Here is a 16,901-nt window from a genome sequence, read left to right as displayed (position 1 = left end):
TTACATTTCCTGCGTACTGATGCTAGTCAGTAAAACAGTTTGTGCAAACTATACACTCACCATACTATTTTTCTTCCAAAAGCTATCTTTTCTATTATAGTTGGCACAAATAAGGACAACTGTCCCACTTAAATTCAATATATAAGTTTAGAAATACTCTGCAACTATTATCCATTACAAGGGAGGGTAAGAGGAGAGAGGTAAAGGGCATTTTAATGCGAGCAATATAATATGTCCTAAAGTACAACCAACGCAATTACAAAAAATGTCATATAACTTCATAATCTAATTTAAACACAAAGATCTTACATGTTTGCATGACTCGCTTTGATATTTGAAGCCGCCTATGAGGCTTTGGAGCATTGGGGTTCCCTTGTTCAAAAAATCTTGCTAACAGAGAGATTGCTTCTGAGGCCATTATTCCTCCAGTACATTTGAAACCCTTTCCTTGTGAAACCCCATTGCTCCTATGCTTATCAGAGCTACTCGAATGTAATGACAAGATCGAGCCGCATCCTCCAAATTTATCATTAGCACAACCATAGTACACAGCCCTTATCCCAAGAATCGATAAGGCTGATGCACACATTATACATGGTTCACATGTGACATATAGGTCACATCTTGAAAGCTTCCCTTCAATTTCAGTTGCTGAGAATCCAATCTCTTGCCAATTTCTAAGTAAATCGTCAATTGCTTCCATCTCCGCATGTCTGGTTGCATTGCGTGTCTCTGTAGTCCGGTTTCTCCCCGCGGCGATCACCTTTCCATTCTCGACAAACACGCACCCTATTGGTACTTCTAGATTTTCCAAAGCAAGGTTTGCTTGCTGCATTGCAAGCTCCATGAATGCAAGAGTGTCTGCGGTTTTCTCTTCCCCAAATGAGGCCATCTGCAATGAAAATATAGAAAGATGTCAATCTCAGTATCTCAGAAGTAGATTGAAAGAGAAAACTAATTGCTATAATGGAAATCCTAAGGTAAACCAGTGTTCATGATACCAAAAAAAAAAACCTGTTATTATACAGGAGGTAAAATTTGCTGCGCACGACTAAGGATAAAGAAATACCCAATTCAGCCTAATGCCACAGAGAACGAAAAGATAAACTAAACCAACATCTTCATACAAAAATCAGAAAAACTAAGTTGAAGCACACATAGCAAAGGCCCATATGCTTTTATGTAATTTTGAATCACCACATGTAACAAAACGGAAGCAGAAAAATAACATGCTATGGTTTCAAAACTTAAATATTCCAATGTTACAGCTTACAAGCTCATAACAGCCAGATACACAAATTCATCACATATAACTTGCATAGACAGCTAATCAGATGAAAGAAGATAATTAGAGCGGGGAAAGAGATGAAAAGGCATTTCGAACAATCAAAGGCTCAGAGCTTGAGCAATACTCCCATTAGTCCAAATAAAAACTTCAGATCGAAACCGAAACCCTGTCCTTTGGAAGTAACACAGCTTTTGCTTCTAAAGTTGTAACCTAACACCAGAGCACCTGAAAAATCAGTATGGTTTTAAGTTGCCTGAAGCCTCAACAATTCTTAATTCATTCAGAACTAGGTATTAAACGAAATCTCTCTGAATCTGTAATCATTGAAATGCATCTGATTAAAAATGTGTATACTCCAGATCCTAGCTGAAAGTAGTATCAAAATATTTTGTTTGTTAGCTTGGAGAACAAGAAAGACTTACTTATGATTACTCTTGTTTAGTAATAAGAAAGATGTTTTGCATTATTAACTTTAATTAATCGTCTCACGTGCATTTTATCAAACAAACAACAAACTTATTTCATCATAATAAATGCAGTTTGGAATGTCAATGATATGTCATCTAAAAAGGCCATATTTCGAAATGCATCGGAGAAACAGAAGAAGAAGGATTACCTCGAGATCCGAACACGATTCTTCTTTCCCTCCAACAAGTTCGTTTTATTTCAAAACAATTTAAAATACATGGGCCAGAGAAATGCGGACCTTCGAACGTGGGCCTATTGTGATCCATTTTTTACTGCAATTCCTTGTACGTGTGAATTGGAATCAAAATAGTATAATGACCATGTAGCTACCTGAATATAAGGCAATGTTTACACTTAATGCATAAGGCACAATATTCACGCTCATATGGATGGTACAAGTTATGAAGATTTGGTCAAAGTGATGTAATAAATCGCCCAAAAAAATACACCACCTCGTGGTGCATATATACAATGATAAAGAATGAAGTTTGCCTCTCCGCATTGCAGCAGACGGACAAACCCAGCATAATAAAATAAAATACTTGTAATTCATATATTATATCAATCTCAACCAAATATTCTTCTTACGAAACCACGCTTATGTACCATTCCCTTGAGGTCTTTACCTGAAAAAGTATCACAAAACGACAATCACACACGCAGCACATGAAGGATCAGGTTGCTGAACCACATCTCATTAACATTAGCTAAAATTCGACAAAGATGTGAACCTTCGTTTCTCCCAGCGTCATATTAACGCTTCTTCATAATGGATCTCCATTGCTCTGCACCTGATATATTGATGCCCATACCAACACTAAGTCCTCTCAATAAATGCACCGTCGCGAAGAACACAAAACAACTCCTCTGGAAAACTCTACCATAATTCTTAAAGTTAGTATAACAGGGTATCTGCCTCGGACTCCATTCTTCTTAAGATTAAGAGAACTAACAAGCAAACAAAGTCATTGTATCTGTGCAAGTATATATTCCATACCCGAACAGCAATCTTTTTTTTCAACGAGGAGTCTTCTGAAAATGGTTGCAACATCTTGGAGCCAGCAGGCAATTTTGTATCGAACATAGACTGTGCCAACTTAAGCATTTCTTTCTGTTCATCCTTGCATTTGCTCAAGGTTTCTATACCAAGCTGCCTGGACAAATTGGAAGAAAAAGAAGAAATAAAATCAATTGTCAATTTAAAATAGGATTCTGGCTTAATTTTAAATCATGGCAGAAAAGAAATGAAGGATCATGTTGCTGAACCACATCTCATTAACATTAGCTCCTTGTAGAATCAACATCCATAGAAGGAAAAATGCGCATTATCTCGACATCTCTACAGAGATTCTGAGGAAGGGCACAATATTCTCTAGTGCTGGTATGTCAATATGCCAGTCCAATGCAGTGTCTATATGCTGACAAATGCAAAATTCCAACAATAATAATTTCGACATAACCAGCAGTCTCATATATATATATTTTTTCCAACAGATGCAAAGACAAAACGTTGGATGGGCCCCACCAAGAACAACTTTGACTGAAAACAAGATAAAGTCACATGCATCCAACAGTCAAATAATCCTAGTTAATAATCACATTCCTAAATTATGTGCAATGTTATTGTTAGAGTTCTGCGTAAGTCATTAGATAGGTGGGACACTTAGCCCACCGAAGAAGAGTGAGGAAGTGTTCCCCTAAACATAAAGGCCCCTTACCCCCCGACCGGATTTTTTTGAGGTTTTACATATTGTAAACAAACTGCTTTCCTATATAAGAAGCGTGAGAGAAGGCGAAACTAATTAAGCCGTACTCTCTTTCTCTCTCCTTTCCCTCTAAACTTTTTTTTTTTTTTTTTTTAGGTGGGTTAGGTAGAGCCTAAACCTGTATAAAACCTCAAAACAATATGTCCTGCTTTATCCTCCTCAACAAAAGAGTTCAGTCGACTGCCTAGAGGAGGTATAAAAAGAACTGACAAGACTCATTACAAGAGGATAAAGATGCTAAGTAATCAGCACACCTATTGGCTTCTTTATATACATGTTTGAAGCTCATTCTCTCAAATCTAGAACCCATTTGCCTAATGCTTGTTACTAAGTTAATACAATACCATGGTGGTTTCTCTAAACTTTCTTCTTCATTAGCAATAATATAATTTTACTGTTACAAGTAATTTGGCCATGGTAGATGAATCATAAAAGACCATAAAAGGTCGTCAAGAGCCATTGAGTGTTGACCTACATGACTATCACCAAAATACTTACAATCTTCCTCACTACCATCAGTCCCAGACCCCTACTGTCCTTGAGTCATAAGATAATCAATTATATAGTAATGTAGTATTACGACACTTCTACTGTGATGGGACTAATGGCTATACTACCTCTTGTGATCCACCTACTGCAGTGCATCAAGTGGCACCATGCTCAAGTGACCCACCACTTTGATGACTTTCATACTTGACAATCCTGACTGCCCTTTGTATTCTAACCACCATGAGCCTTTAATCCTAGGTTTATTTTTGTTTAGAGTAATTGTACTCTGCTTTCTGCAAAATTTTGGCATTTGATCCAAACATTGCAGAAATTCAACAATTGGTAATAAAATTATATATATAATAGGGTTAGATAGGGTATATAATAACACTGAAATATAACAAAAAAGTTGTTTGCAAATTTGCAACATGCTGTGTTATGTGTAAGAGTTTATTGATTCTTTCATGATAAGTTTTCATATTAATATGCTTCAAATTTTCAAAGTATATAATGAAAGTTTGTAAGATGATGTATTATTGATTAAATGACTCCACAATATGCTCTATCATATTACTCCAGGGTATAAAGGCATATAAAACATATGATACGACAAGCAGATCAATCCCTCGGTAGAGCCCAACAAGTAACACATGAATAAAACTTTCCTTCTGCTCCCATTTGAAGGCCATATCTTCTTTTTACTTTTCCATAACCAAGATGAGCACAAAAAAAAAAAAAAACAGTACCTATAACTTTGAGATGCCCTAGTAGGGTCATCGTCAGCAATAACAAGGATCATATTAAGCAAAACCAAGCCTGAGGTTGTCTGGGAGATCCTTCACTTGGCCATAGTCTAGCAAAGCAACCTGAAAAGTGAAGCTTAAATATTTGAGCATTCTGGTTGATAACTAGAAACAAGTTGGGTGATTAGGAGGGTAGGACTATCTATTGGTTCTCAGCTGAAACTGAAGATGAGCCCTATTGTGAATTTTACATATACTGTAAAACACCCAGAAATAGAATGTGATAAAACTTTGAATACTTAAGCATTAGTAGATCAATTTACCTGTGACCCCTTGCATATCAGGATATTTCCAGGATGGGGATCTGCATGAAAGAAACCACTCTTCAAGATCATCTGGCCATATACTAGCATCAAACTCTTAAGAATGTTCCTATATTTAAACGAAAAGAGAGAAAAATATTAAGGAAAAAAAAAAATCAATTTTGAGTTTTCATATATTAAAAAGATACAGAAAAGTCACTGATAGAGATGCGTCTCGAGGAATGCAGAATAACAAAAGATTCACCCGAAAGAACCAAAGAAGATAAAATTTAAGAGCATATACACCTTAGGGTGGCAGTGGGAAAAGAATGTTCCAAAGAAGAGTATAAAGAGGTAACTAGGTAAGAATGACATGAAATAATATGAAGGAAGTAGGCATAATGGCTTAATAAGGTTTTGGACATAAATATGTTGTTAAGGTAAATGCAAAGGATAATCATTCAACTCAAAATCAAAAAATAACCTGAATCAGTCAGAGTGAATGTTCCTGGTCTTACGGAAACACACTTTCAAGTAGATCCCATCTGCAACTGTCCAAACAAAAAATACAGTGGAACTGCATGGGTTTGCTGTCTTATATATGATCCTTTCCATTCCAGCTACAATTGAACCATTGATCTGATGAAAGTTTTATATATTGTAGGAACGCTGACACATGGGAAATAAGCCTTTGAGTCCGTTATGGAAGATATGATCACGTTTGTTTACTTCTTGATCAAGTAATGATAGGTCTTCAAAAACAACAATCCAAAGGAGATCCTCTTTCGACATTAATTCTTGTTCACTTGTTCAAGCCACGATGGGTCCCCAAGTACATAGGAAAGAAGGTCTTTGCAAATGAAATCCACTTTCTCCTTTCCTTTCATCATTGTCATGTTACGCTTGATTAGACTGTTCACAGGGCAATATCTTTTGGGTTCATTAGGTGGACACAAGCTGGCGGATGGTGGTCCAGAGGCCAGAGAGTTACTACAAATTGTTGATTTTTGGTTCCTCACACAAGCATTGGTGAGTGATGAATCAAGATATTAGTTATTTTTTAGGCGGTACCCAGTTTGGAAACTAGCTTGACAAAATCTTCAATCCTTTGGGATGTTCTGTGTTGGCGTGTTCCAAATTTGGAGCATTCAACTAGTATTAGAATATGGAGTACAAAAGCTCCCTTGTCGATATGCGGGACATCCTATAGGGACCAACTTTGAGCGAAGACGTGTCTGGCATCCGGTTATTGAACTATTCCAAAGAAGGCTTCACAGTTTATGTAGGATTTGCTTAAGAGCTGGGATGTAGGTCCATTCTCTTTCGCTGGTAACCGTTATTGGAGCTTATTGCCCTTTGCGATCTTACAGGGTATTTTGATAGAGTGAAATTGACGTCATTTTGTGATCATCTCAGCTACTTTACGGAAACCCCACACTGAGACGAGAGGAAGACACTAATTTTATGAAAGGCTACTCATAAATAAAGGAGAGATAAACTACTGGAAGCAAGCAGAGTGAAGGTGTACTAATAAGAACAAGGAAAAACTATATGTCAGAGCATATACAGATAACATATTGATCCATGTCTGTTGATTCAAATAAATGTAAGTGGAAATTTATTCAGACAAAATAAATAATGTCAAAAAGAGATATGATACTGTAGGATAAGTAGAAGGAGCTTACTGCTTTGCTGCAGCCAAACCTTACCACCAGGATTTATGCCTCTTTTAGCTATTTCATCACCAAGGTTAAGGATTGGGATTCCATCAACAAAGTCCATTACTAAAACCTTCCTAACAAAATCAAGAAAAAAAGTAATATTAATGCTTTCAACATTGGATTTAAAGATCTAAACCAGCTTAAAACACATACTACTAAAATTCGGTTAACCGAGCAATGCATTCCTAGATCTAATGTTTAGTAGATTAAAGTGACAAAGAAGAGGAACTGATGTCAAGGAAGTATCTGAAGATGTGATGACAAAAAAGTGAAGGCACAAACAAATGTGAGTTTACACACCCTAAACAATTTGAGAGTTATAAATGAGAAAATGAAATGCCAAAGCAACTCGTATTGACTCTGTTGAAATGTTTAGTGTAGTCCCACATGGAATGTTTAATGCTTTGCAATACGGTATAAAAGTTCCTAGGCCTCTCCAATTGACATCAATTGGTTTTCATTTGGATGCTCCAATGGTTTGAGATGGCATTAGAGCAGGCTAATGTATTTGGCCAAAAGGCATGTTTACTCCATGTCACCCTAATATTTTGTTCACGTGTTAGGCTCAAATGCGCCACACGTTAGGGGGTACATTGAGATGTTTAGAATAGCCCGTATGTGGTGTTTAAAGCCTTGCAATACGGTATAAAAGTGGGTCTCTCCACTCATCACCAATTGGTTTTGAGATGGATGCTCCAAAGTTTGAGACATAGAAGAGGGCTCTAATAACATTGTGACAAAGTTCTCTCACCAAAAGACTATCGAATAGAGCTAAAACTATGTCCTAGACAGTACATACCATGTAAACCTCTCATTTTCTTCTTTTCTTTCTTTCTTTCATTTTTATTATTTTTCTTGGGTACGTCATTAATGTAATTTAAGTCGTCTTTGGTAGTAGTGTCTTCACCAAAGAGTTCACTTGAAAACTAGTTAATTTTATTCATCCCTAAGGATGTAATTCCACTAGCAACAACCCTTAACAAATCATTTCCCAATAACAAAAACTTCCCCTTGTGACAAAGCATTCCCTTCCCGAGAACACATAGGCTTACGACAAACACAAGCTAGGTAGGAACGTGTGTTATCTATGATTCTAGAGCAGGCAGACACCCACATGCACACCTCAATAGAGATACAGCTGGATAGACTTCTTAGATACTATGGAACAAATTTGAACCTGCGACCTGCTAGGAAGAACCGCTCTGACACCATGTTGGGGACCAGTTTCTCTAAGAGCTCGAACTTGTCGACAAAGGAACAAATGATTTATATCAACATGATCATAGATTGCATTAAGGTCACATCTGAAAAAAGGCTTGAAGCTCATTGACTAGGAAAATAAAAAAGATACAGATGGACAGAATCAGAACCTTGCTTTTTTTGTTTTTCCTTTTATTTCTTATTTTTTATTATTTAAATAAGAGGAAAAAGGAAAGAGCCAAAGGAGAGAGACAGACCGATGTTATTCCATATTTGCTTGAGAAAAGAATAAGCCAAGAAGAAAACTTTAGTTTTCTTTATTGATTGAACGCAGACACCATAATAGAGCTAAAAGACATAAAAGGACTACACCTTTGACAAATTAATATCTCTAACAAAATGCTTGTGACATCCCTAAAAAAGTATAGCATATCGAATCAACGTCTTATAAATCATGTAGAATGAAAGAATCAATCATCTTAAAATAATTAATCTTACGAGAAAGAATCCTAAGAAAGGAGGGACCTAAAAAGAGTCTGTTTGATTCAAATTCTGCATGTTCAACCATATTAACCATGTGATCCTTTAGTGTGAAAGTACCTGGTCACCATATTCCGAACTACACTTGGCACCAATACAGGAGGCTTTTTGTTGTGTACGCACAGAAAGCGTTGAATTCTCTCCATAGCTTCAGCCTCCCTCAAAAAGTCAAATTCATATCCAATCTAACAAAATGCACACAAAAACAAAGAAGACAGTCACATTATTTGCATTCTTGAATTATCATGTCATATCTGGGGAGGAGGTGGGATGAAGAACAAAGATATACATAAACCTAGGTTACATGGACACGCCTTATTTTGAATAAAATCTGTGTCGGATACGTATCCACGTGTCCGTGTCCGTGTCCGTGTCCGTGTCCGTGTCCATGTCGGACACATATTGTATTTAATTTACCTCGAATTTCTGATTTACCATCTAATTTAATAAATTTATAATTATTAAAAAATTAATTAATTATTCCTATCCGTGTCCCCGTGTCGATCTTATTTGCTTTCGCCCGTATCCGACACCCGTGATATCCGTGTCGGACACCGACACGCGCGTGCCCATGTCAATGTAACCTAGACATAAACCAGTGCATCTATTATTTCTAAAGACTCAATATAATTGTCCCATAATAAGCAATCACAAAATTCAGTATTACATACTTACATGGTAGATGAAGAAAGGAACTTTTTGGGTAGTCCACAATGGTGGTAGTTAAATCGGTGTGTGCAAGCATGGTGGGAAGATGGGATGCCTACCTAGGAAGCACGGATATGGACATGCGACACACGGATACGATCACGACCACCGACACGGATCGGCATTTTTCAAAAATATAGGACATGGATCGTCATGGACCGTTTGAATAATATATATATATATATATATATATATATATATATATATATATATATATATATATATATAATTGAGCATTTTTCACCAAATTCAAATTAAAATGACAATTCTACTTCATAAAATGACCAATTCAAACACATTAAGCAGCAACTTACATGTATAATTGTATAACACTGCAAGCAAATGCCAACAAAAAAGTTCAAAACAATACAAAGGATTTGTCAATCAAGTTGTCCAACTTCAATCTCTACTATCTCTCTCTCCCGTTGATATCCGTCTCTCACTCTCTCCAATTGATTTAATGGGGTTTTAAAAGGAAGGTTTTGAAGATTTATCCATGGAGGTTTTAAAAGGAAGTTCCTATTTTTTGCAGATTAAAATTAGTTAGTCAGGTACCACTTAATCACTTCATCTTTCTTCTCTTGCATCTCTTCTTATCTTGGATTTTATTTCACTTTTTTTTTTTTTGTTGAAGTTCCAAAAAAATTTTGTGAGATTACTATTCTGGCGTGTCCCCCGCGTGTCGGAAATTAAAAAAATTAATTATAGAATCGGATACTCCAAATCGCGTATCCGACACGTATCGGGGCATATCCGTGTCGGACACCGATACTTCACCCTTACAGATGTATCGGTGCTTCATAGATGCCTACCATCCCTTTCAACGAAATGTATCTTCGAAGAAATAAAACTCTATTGATTGAAGTTAATAGTCACACAAACTTCTTGAGAATGGCTACAAAGACTCAACCTTGCATGAACTCAGGTGAACCCACATACTCTAAACATAAACTACTCTCTCTTATATACCTTCTCATACTCAATTCCCTCGAGATGAAATATATACTCTCTGTGTATTTCTTGTCAGTAGATCTGCATTCTATTAATGCAACCACAAATTATAGCGGATAAGTAAAGGCGACCAGATTTTTTCCCATTAGCAAGACGCTAAAGGGAGGCCAATTCCAAATTCCAAGGAAAATATAAAGCAAGCCTACATGACTATATTCTCTGAACTAAACACAAATTCTGAGATTTCCATCCTATAATAGTAGATACCCCGGAAGCCCAATTGAAGAGAAGCTCCTTGATGTCTATAATGATTCGATGAATATCCCACTCTTCTAGATCGTAATCCCTTCTATTCTATTCATTCCATAATGTGCAAATAATCTTGGGTAAATGTTCCAGCGACCATTTCGCCGGAGGGGGTGAGTGGATAATGATTTTGTTGCCCACAGCTTCCATGATGTTGAGTGGCAGAGCACATGGTTTGAGAATGCAAGAGAGAAATTTTCACTAATACTAACTGCCACCAAACAAGAGACTAAGATCTGATACACATCCTCCTCAAAAGAGTTCCACAAGGAACAGGTGTTAGGAATGTTCGACCCTTTTCTGTTCATGTTAAAATGTGGTGCGCCAATTGGAAAACATGTAATATTGTATCACTGATGCAGTCTGAATGGGAGGGACCTCATCTCAATATACTATTTTTTGTTACAGGATTGTTGCATAGAGCAAATTTAGGTGGAAGGATCTATTAAGAAACCAACATACAAGATACTACAAAAGTATGCTAAATGTAGATCATGAAGACAATCAAAGATGCAATATGCACCTGTTTCTCCAATTCTTGAGTCACAGAAAAAAGGTCAAATTTGATATCTGACTTTTGCAAATATAATGCGAAAGCTTGCAAGTTATGGATATCTGTCATCATCAGATCCTGACCTCCAGGATGTTGCACCTATAAAGAGCACATAGAAATCAACTACTCAAGAGTGCTTTGATCCTTTTAAGATAACATGTATCCTGTTTATCTTACCTTCACAGCAACATCGCCCTTTGCACCTTTCAGTCTAGCTCGATGGACCTACGATCAAGGATGATGCAAATGTGAGGACCATATAGAAATATAAAATAGGCCCTTGTTGGTGAATTGCAGAAACAAAGAATATTGGAAGGATTTGTTTGGAACAGGGTTATGAGAGTACTGTTTCTTGGCAGAAGTTCCTCTACAAAATCATGGCATGGAGAGGAGGGAAAATTCCATAAGAATTAAGCAGCTAGCTAGTTTTTACAGAGATTCTAAGCTCTAACGCATGGACACGGCAAAAATTTCACTGTGTCAGTGTCAGACGCGGCTTGGACGCGTGTCCGACGGGCACATGCGTGTTCCACGTGACAGCAGTTTGGACGTGGATTGGACACATCATGGACGTGGATTAGGACTGGAATGGAATAAAAAGAAATGAAAAATCTCAAAAGAAAAGGTCCAAAAGTCTGAAATGGAATAAAAAGAAAAGGAAAAACCCAAAAGAACAATTCTAATTTGGACAACCTAATAATAGTCTAGTCTAAACAACTAAACAGACTTCATAAATCGCCTCCAAAAGTTTGTAAAGTCTCTTGCCCCCAGCAACCACTCTTTTTATTGTTCTTGTGGTTTTGAATCTTGATATATTATGATATATGACCCTAAACCCAATGTTACATAAATACAAATAAAATTTTAAATTGTATTTAATATCCGTGTCCGTGTTGTGTCCGTGTCCTACTTTTTTAAGATATGCATGTGTCGCCGCGTCAGTGTCCGCATCCATGCTTCATAGATTCTAAGTGTTCTACCATGATTTGGGAATGGAGCCTTCCTCTAAGACTACCAAACTTTGGAACAAGGATCGTATTGTGTTGATAAATTCAGAGAGAGAAAAGCAACCAAAATACCTCATATCTTATAGTTGCTGATTAGTTATCCTTCCTCTTCTTTCAAATCAAGAAGAGTTGTTTTATGTCATAGTTATCTATATTGTATCTTTATCTTATACTTGCAGTCCTATTTCAAACCTAATGGAGGTCTTCATAAATCTCAACATCGTGCATTCCACATGCACAATTTCTTTTCCATTGATGCGCCCTGCAATTTTTACTTTGGAGCCACATACCCTCTCAAAATTCATGTCTCCTAGAAATTTTACATTTCATTCTACCTCATCATTTATCAACGGCAGCATATTATTCAGCATTATATAGGAATGTCATAAACATGTCGTTTGCTACCTGTGGTACTGACAAGCACACAAGAGAAACTGTTTCAAAAAAAAATGTTGTGTAATGATATCATGTATCCTCGTGTCATATAGGTGCAACACACTTTATAAAATCAAGAGTCAAACTTATTTTTTATTCATATATGAATGTTGATCGCTAAAGAAAACTTATACATGTCGAAAGACAAGCATAGATCAATAGTTAGTTGAGAGTCAGAATAAGACTATAAGATACAGAAACCTGTGCTATTGAGGCAGATCCCAGCGGTTCTGCATCAAATCGTTCAAATACTTCGCCAACACTACAACCCAGCTCCCTCTCCAAAACAAGCTGAACTACTTCAAATGGTGTTGCAGGGGCTCTATCACACAATGTAATGAGCCTTCTCACCCATGCAGGTGGGGCCAAATCAGGCTTCCCAATAATCTGAGCAACCTAATTCAAATTCGAAAAATGTAGATCCAAATTCATTATTTGAAGAAGACATAGAAATCACAATAGTTTTAAAATAGGCATTCTTTTTCTTTTCTGTTTTCTTTCCTGGGAACTTTATTCCTTGACCCCTTAAAACCCCTTTTCCCTGTGAAGGTGGGAATCGAACCGAAGACACTGGGCCCCATACTACTGAGACACCATGTAAGGTGAAAAATAAAAATTGTGGAATACCTTGAGAAAGAAGCCACCAAGTTCAGAGCACATTGAGTAGATCTTTTCAGCAGCAATTTCATGTTGTCTTTCCCACATAAGCTCTTGCTTCTTTGCGTCTTTCACAAAATTCACACGAAACTGAAAAACCTGCGGCACCCCAACAATATAAGTTTTTTTTTCTTTTAAAACACTTAAACAAATATTAACATTACTGAAATCAGAGAGAGAGAGAGAGAGAGAGACCTTGTAACCAGTATAGATATCAGCAGCACGAACCCAGAATTGGAACGACCTTTGCACAGGTCTAAAGTGTGCGGTGAGCTTTTCCCTTAAATCATCAAGCCTGTTTGCATGCATTTTTGGTGTTTGGAATGTGGTTTCTTCAATCTTCAAAATGTTTAGTTATAAACATGAAATAACTTGCATCTAAGAAAAGTCAACTTAAGATTCTATTTGTCACATGTCACGATTAAGATAATATTCTAGTGTTGCTGAAAATTTAAGTGACAGAAAAATCAGTTGGAATTATTAGTGGACATACATAGTCATACATACCTCAATGCAAAATGCCAAACAATAAATAAATGGTAGAGTGAGAGAGAAGAGTATATTACAAGAGTGAGAGGCAGAGCAAAATGCATGACGCACTCACGCACCCACGCATTAAAAAAAAAAAAACAGAGAAAAAATATTTTTAAAGGCCCATAACTTGTCCCAATTGGGCCGAAGCCCATTACTATTTACAAGTACTAACACTTAGGACTACTATACTATCCCGTGGGGGCCTGAGCGGAGAGGGAAAGGGAGAGATTGAGAGGGCGTGGAGAGAGAGATGGACTAAGAGAAGAAATGAGGAATGAGGACAGAAAGACAGTCAGAAACCAACCAAATGACATTTTGTTCACATATCCCCCGCCCAGAACGTTCGCTCCGCTCACTTGAATATAGGCTCAGCTCCATGAACTTTAAATTTAGTTTTGCTTCTATCTTATTCTTGTGGTATTTAAGTATCTGTTATGTCGTTTGAATTCAACATTATAATCCTTTTCTTAAATTGGGTATAGGCATTTGATGATTTTGAATGTTCTCAAACACTTTTCTGGTTTTTGGATTGTTTGCTTACGTATATAATGACTAATTCATGTATTCCACCAAAAACTTTAGTTTTTTCCAATCAATTTTTAGTCGTATAAGAACGTTCGATGTGTGAAACAGTTTATGGTATGCTCTATTTGAGCTCAGGTAAAGAGTGAATTGAAGCAGAAAGGAGGGTATAAAGACTCATGTTCTTCAACAGATAGGGCGAATGGGGTTGTAAACTATGTTGCTGAACACTTGAAATGGCAGTGGTGTAGCCATTGTACTAGTGGTGTTGCTTGTAGGATTCATTGTTGAGTCCATATTTGAAGGCATTTTAATGAGCCTTTTCTGTTGATGATTAGTTACTCTATTATTTACCCCCTCTTGACACTAGTAGGCTTAATGATATTGTAAATGGGGACATGAGAGGAACACTGTAATAACTTAAAATTTGATGTAAACTTAGGCTGAGTCTAATGGCTCCCTATCCCCTTAAAAGTAGAGTTAAAGTCAACAGATTTTACTCTCTATCATTAATTTCCTCTTTATGTATACAAATGATTGTATATAAATGATTTTATAGAGAGTAAAATTTGTTGACTTTAGAGAGTAAAATAAGGATAGAGAATAAAATCTTTTGTATACATAAAGAGGAAATTAATGATAGAGAGTAAAATCTGTTGACTTTAGCTCTACTTTTAAGGGGATAAGGAGCCATTGGATTCAATCTTAGTAGTCTCTATCATCCGTGAGCGTAGTGAACTCTTGAGGTCGGTTTTAAAAGTCTCTCTAAAATCCACTTCGTGGTGTCTGTCTGTACCCCCCAAACTAAAAAAAACTCCCTCCACATTTTCTCTCTTTCTCTCTCACTTCGAACTCTTGAGGTTTGTCTCCAAAAGCCTCGCTGATATTCACTTCGTTTCTGTCTGTCTGTATACCTCCCCCCTCATCCTTTCTCTACTTTTTCACCATACCCAGCCTATTCTCTTCTCTCTCTGTCTCAGTCTTCTCTCTTCTCCACCTCCGCTACGCTCACACCCACTGCATAGCAGTAAATCTAGTATCATTTGTTTGAGGAACCAAAAAGGAACATAGTAATAACTTACGTTTAAAGGAGAGTTTAGCCCCAGAGGCAATATTTGAAAGGCCCACAACTTGTCCCAATTGGGTCAAAGCCCATTACAGCAGTGACCAGTAAACATTCTCCAAACTCTCATCACAGCGGAGACAAGTTCGGATTTATCAGGTAACAACTTCGGTTTCTCCGTTTATTTTTTCATATTTTTCAGTATCGATCACGCATATGCAACATGAATAATACTGCAAACCCATTAAATGAACTGACCAACACCATTTTTAGCCTGTGGCAATAATTCCAACAAAAACTTGTGTATGCTTATAAATGAATGTCATGTCTTAACAACACGCTAAATTAGTTGAATGTGGTGCTTCTTTTTAAGTATTGCCATGCATGTTGTTGTGCTATGTGTAGTGAAAGGGTAATGTAATGTGAGGCTGCTTCTCTTGTCTCTGTAAAATCTCTTCTGTATATTTGTTTACCGTAAATTCAGGGGCGGATCAAGATAATCGGGGGCCCTAAGCAAAGTTCGGGAATCTTCTATGATTAATATATACTAATAAAATTTGTTATTTTGTTATATATATATATATATATATATAAGAACACTATATACTACCCCCAACCTTCAATGTCCTCCAACCTCACCTCCTCTCCACTTCCTCCTTTTTTTTCTTTCCCTTCTTTTTCCTCTACACTGTTTCTTTTTATACTGCCCCTCTTCTTTTCCTACCCCTTGATCTCCTCTCATCCTTCGGTCCATCTTAGCGCATCTGTCTCTTAGGGTTCCGCGGACTAGCTGTCATGCCACCTGTTCTTCCTCTGTTAAGTTGTCTCCTATAGGACTTTGACCGCTCTGTCCCCACATGCTTGAGTACGGCCTACCCACTTTTGCAGAGCTGCGGCCCACATCCGGTGCTTCCTGCCTTCCCTTTCTTATACTACCTCGAGCCTGATCCTGTACACTCGACTCTGCCGCTTGTCCTACTTCGGCCCCCCTATTCCCATCTAACCTCTACTCCCTCATTCCGCCATGGCCGTTTGCATCGGTTCGTCGTCCAGCAATCTTCGTAATCACGAATCCTACCACTACAAATGCCCCTTCTCGGCTTCGCGGCCTCTGAGGTTGGCCCGAGGCCGAGAACCTTACACCCCTTGTCATTAGTTAGATTTGTTTGGTCCTCCCTCGGGGTTTGCACGCGCCGCATGTCACTCATTGCGTGCGCCGCTCCTGCGTCTCCTCGGGTACTGCGCTCCACGTGTCAAGCTTCTAACGGTTCCCCTGTAGTCCCTTCGGTTTCCGCACCTTGGCAGTTACCATTTTACCCTCGCCCTATTTAAACTCCCGCTTTCGTTCTTTCTCCCATTTTTTGCCTTTGGTCTTCCTTGTCTTGCGTTTCCCTTCCCTTTTCTAACTTCCTTGTGCTTTCTCACCTGACTTGACTCGTTTTGGCTTGGTTCCGACCGGATTTTGGCGTTGCTGGACTCCGTTTCAGGTTGGTCTTTTATGGTTCTTGTTATTCTTATCGTTTTGTCCTCTTTGTTTGCTTCTATCCCTTCTCGTTATACTTCCCCTACAACTGTTAACATCGTTTCTCTATTCTAATCTGTTCATCTTCCTCTTGATGGCGGCGACGGCCTCCGAGTCCCCCCCCTC

General features: G+C 37.7%; 1 protein-coding gene and 1 pseudogene across 6 annotated transcripts; both read right to left on the bottom strand.

Annotated features, from left to right (window-relative positions):
* Positions 1–189: 189 nt before the first annotated feature.
* LOC147480717 (tRNA-specific adenosine deaminase TAD2-like) lies at positions 190–2,567 on the bottom strand. 5 transcript variants are annotated; one of them, XM_086576764.1, is made up of 3 exons: positions 2,488–2,567; positions 1,711–2,382; positions 190–892 (listed from the first exon to the last, which is right to left on the bottom strand). In XM_086576764.1, exon 3 carries the CDS (start codon positions 890–892, stop codon positions 269–271), a length of 624 nt encoding a protein of 207 aa, XP_086432890.1. In that variant the 5' UTR covers positions 1,711–2,382; positions 2,488–2,567; the 3' UTR covers positions 190–268. The 5 variants fall into 5 exon arrangements, with proteins under 5 accessions (XP_086432890.1, XP_086432891.1, XP_086432887.1 ...); XM_086576765.1 differs by having other exon boundaries at positions 1,905–2,382; XM_086576761.1 differs by lacking the exons at positions 1,711–2,382; positions 2,488–2,567 and adding an exon at positions 1,413–1,547.
* Positions 190–13,736, bottom strand: LOC147480716 (uncharacterized; annotated as a pseudogene). Its single transcript, XR_015204203.1, has 13 exons — positions 13,642–13,736; positions 13,330–13,429; positions 13,105–13,233; positions 12,679–12,873; positions 11,213–11,260; positions 11,006–11,134; positions 8,578–8,702; positions 6,742–6,851; positions 5,078–5,186; positions 4,758–4,877; positions 2,754–2,910; positions 2,488–2,633; positions 190–1,513 (listed from the first exon to the last, which is right to left on the bottom strand). The product of XR_015204203.1 is annotated as an uncharacterized LOC147480716 (transcript).
* Positions 13,737–16,901: the final 3,165 nt, after the last annotated feature.

The sequence above is a fragment of the Coptis chinensis genome, chromosome 8 (assembly GCF_015680905.1).
Source record: "Coptis chinensis isolate HL-2020 chromosome 8, ASM1568090v1, whole genome shotgun sequence".
In the NCBI taxonomy this organism is placed as follows: Eukaryota; Viridiplantae; Streptophyta; class Magnoliopsida; order Ranunculales; family Ranunculaceae; genus Coptis; species Coptis chinensis.
Note: the sequence above shows the minus strand (reverse complement) of the source record. Positions and strands in the feature narration are given on the sequence as shown.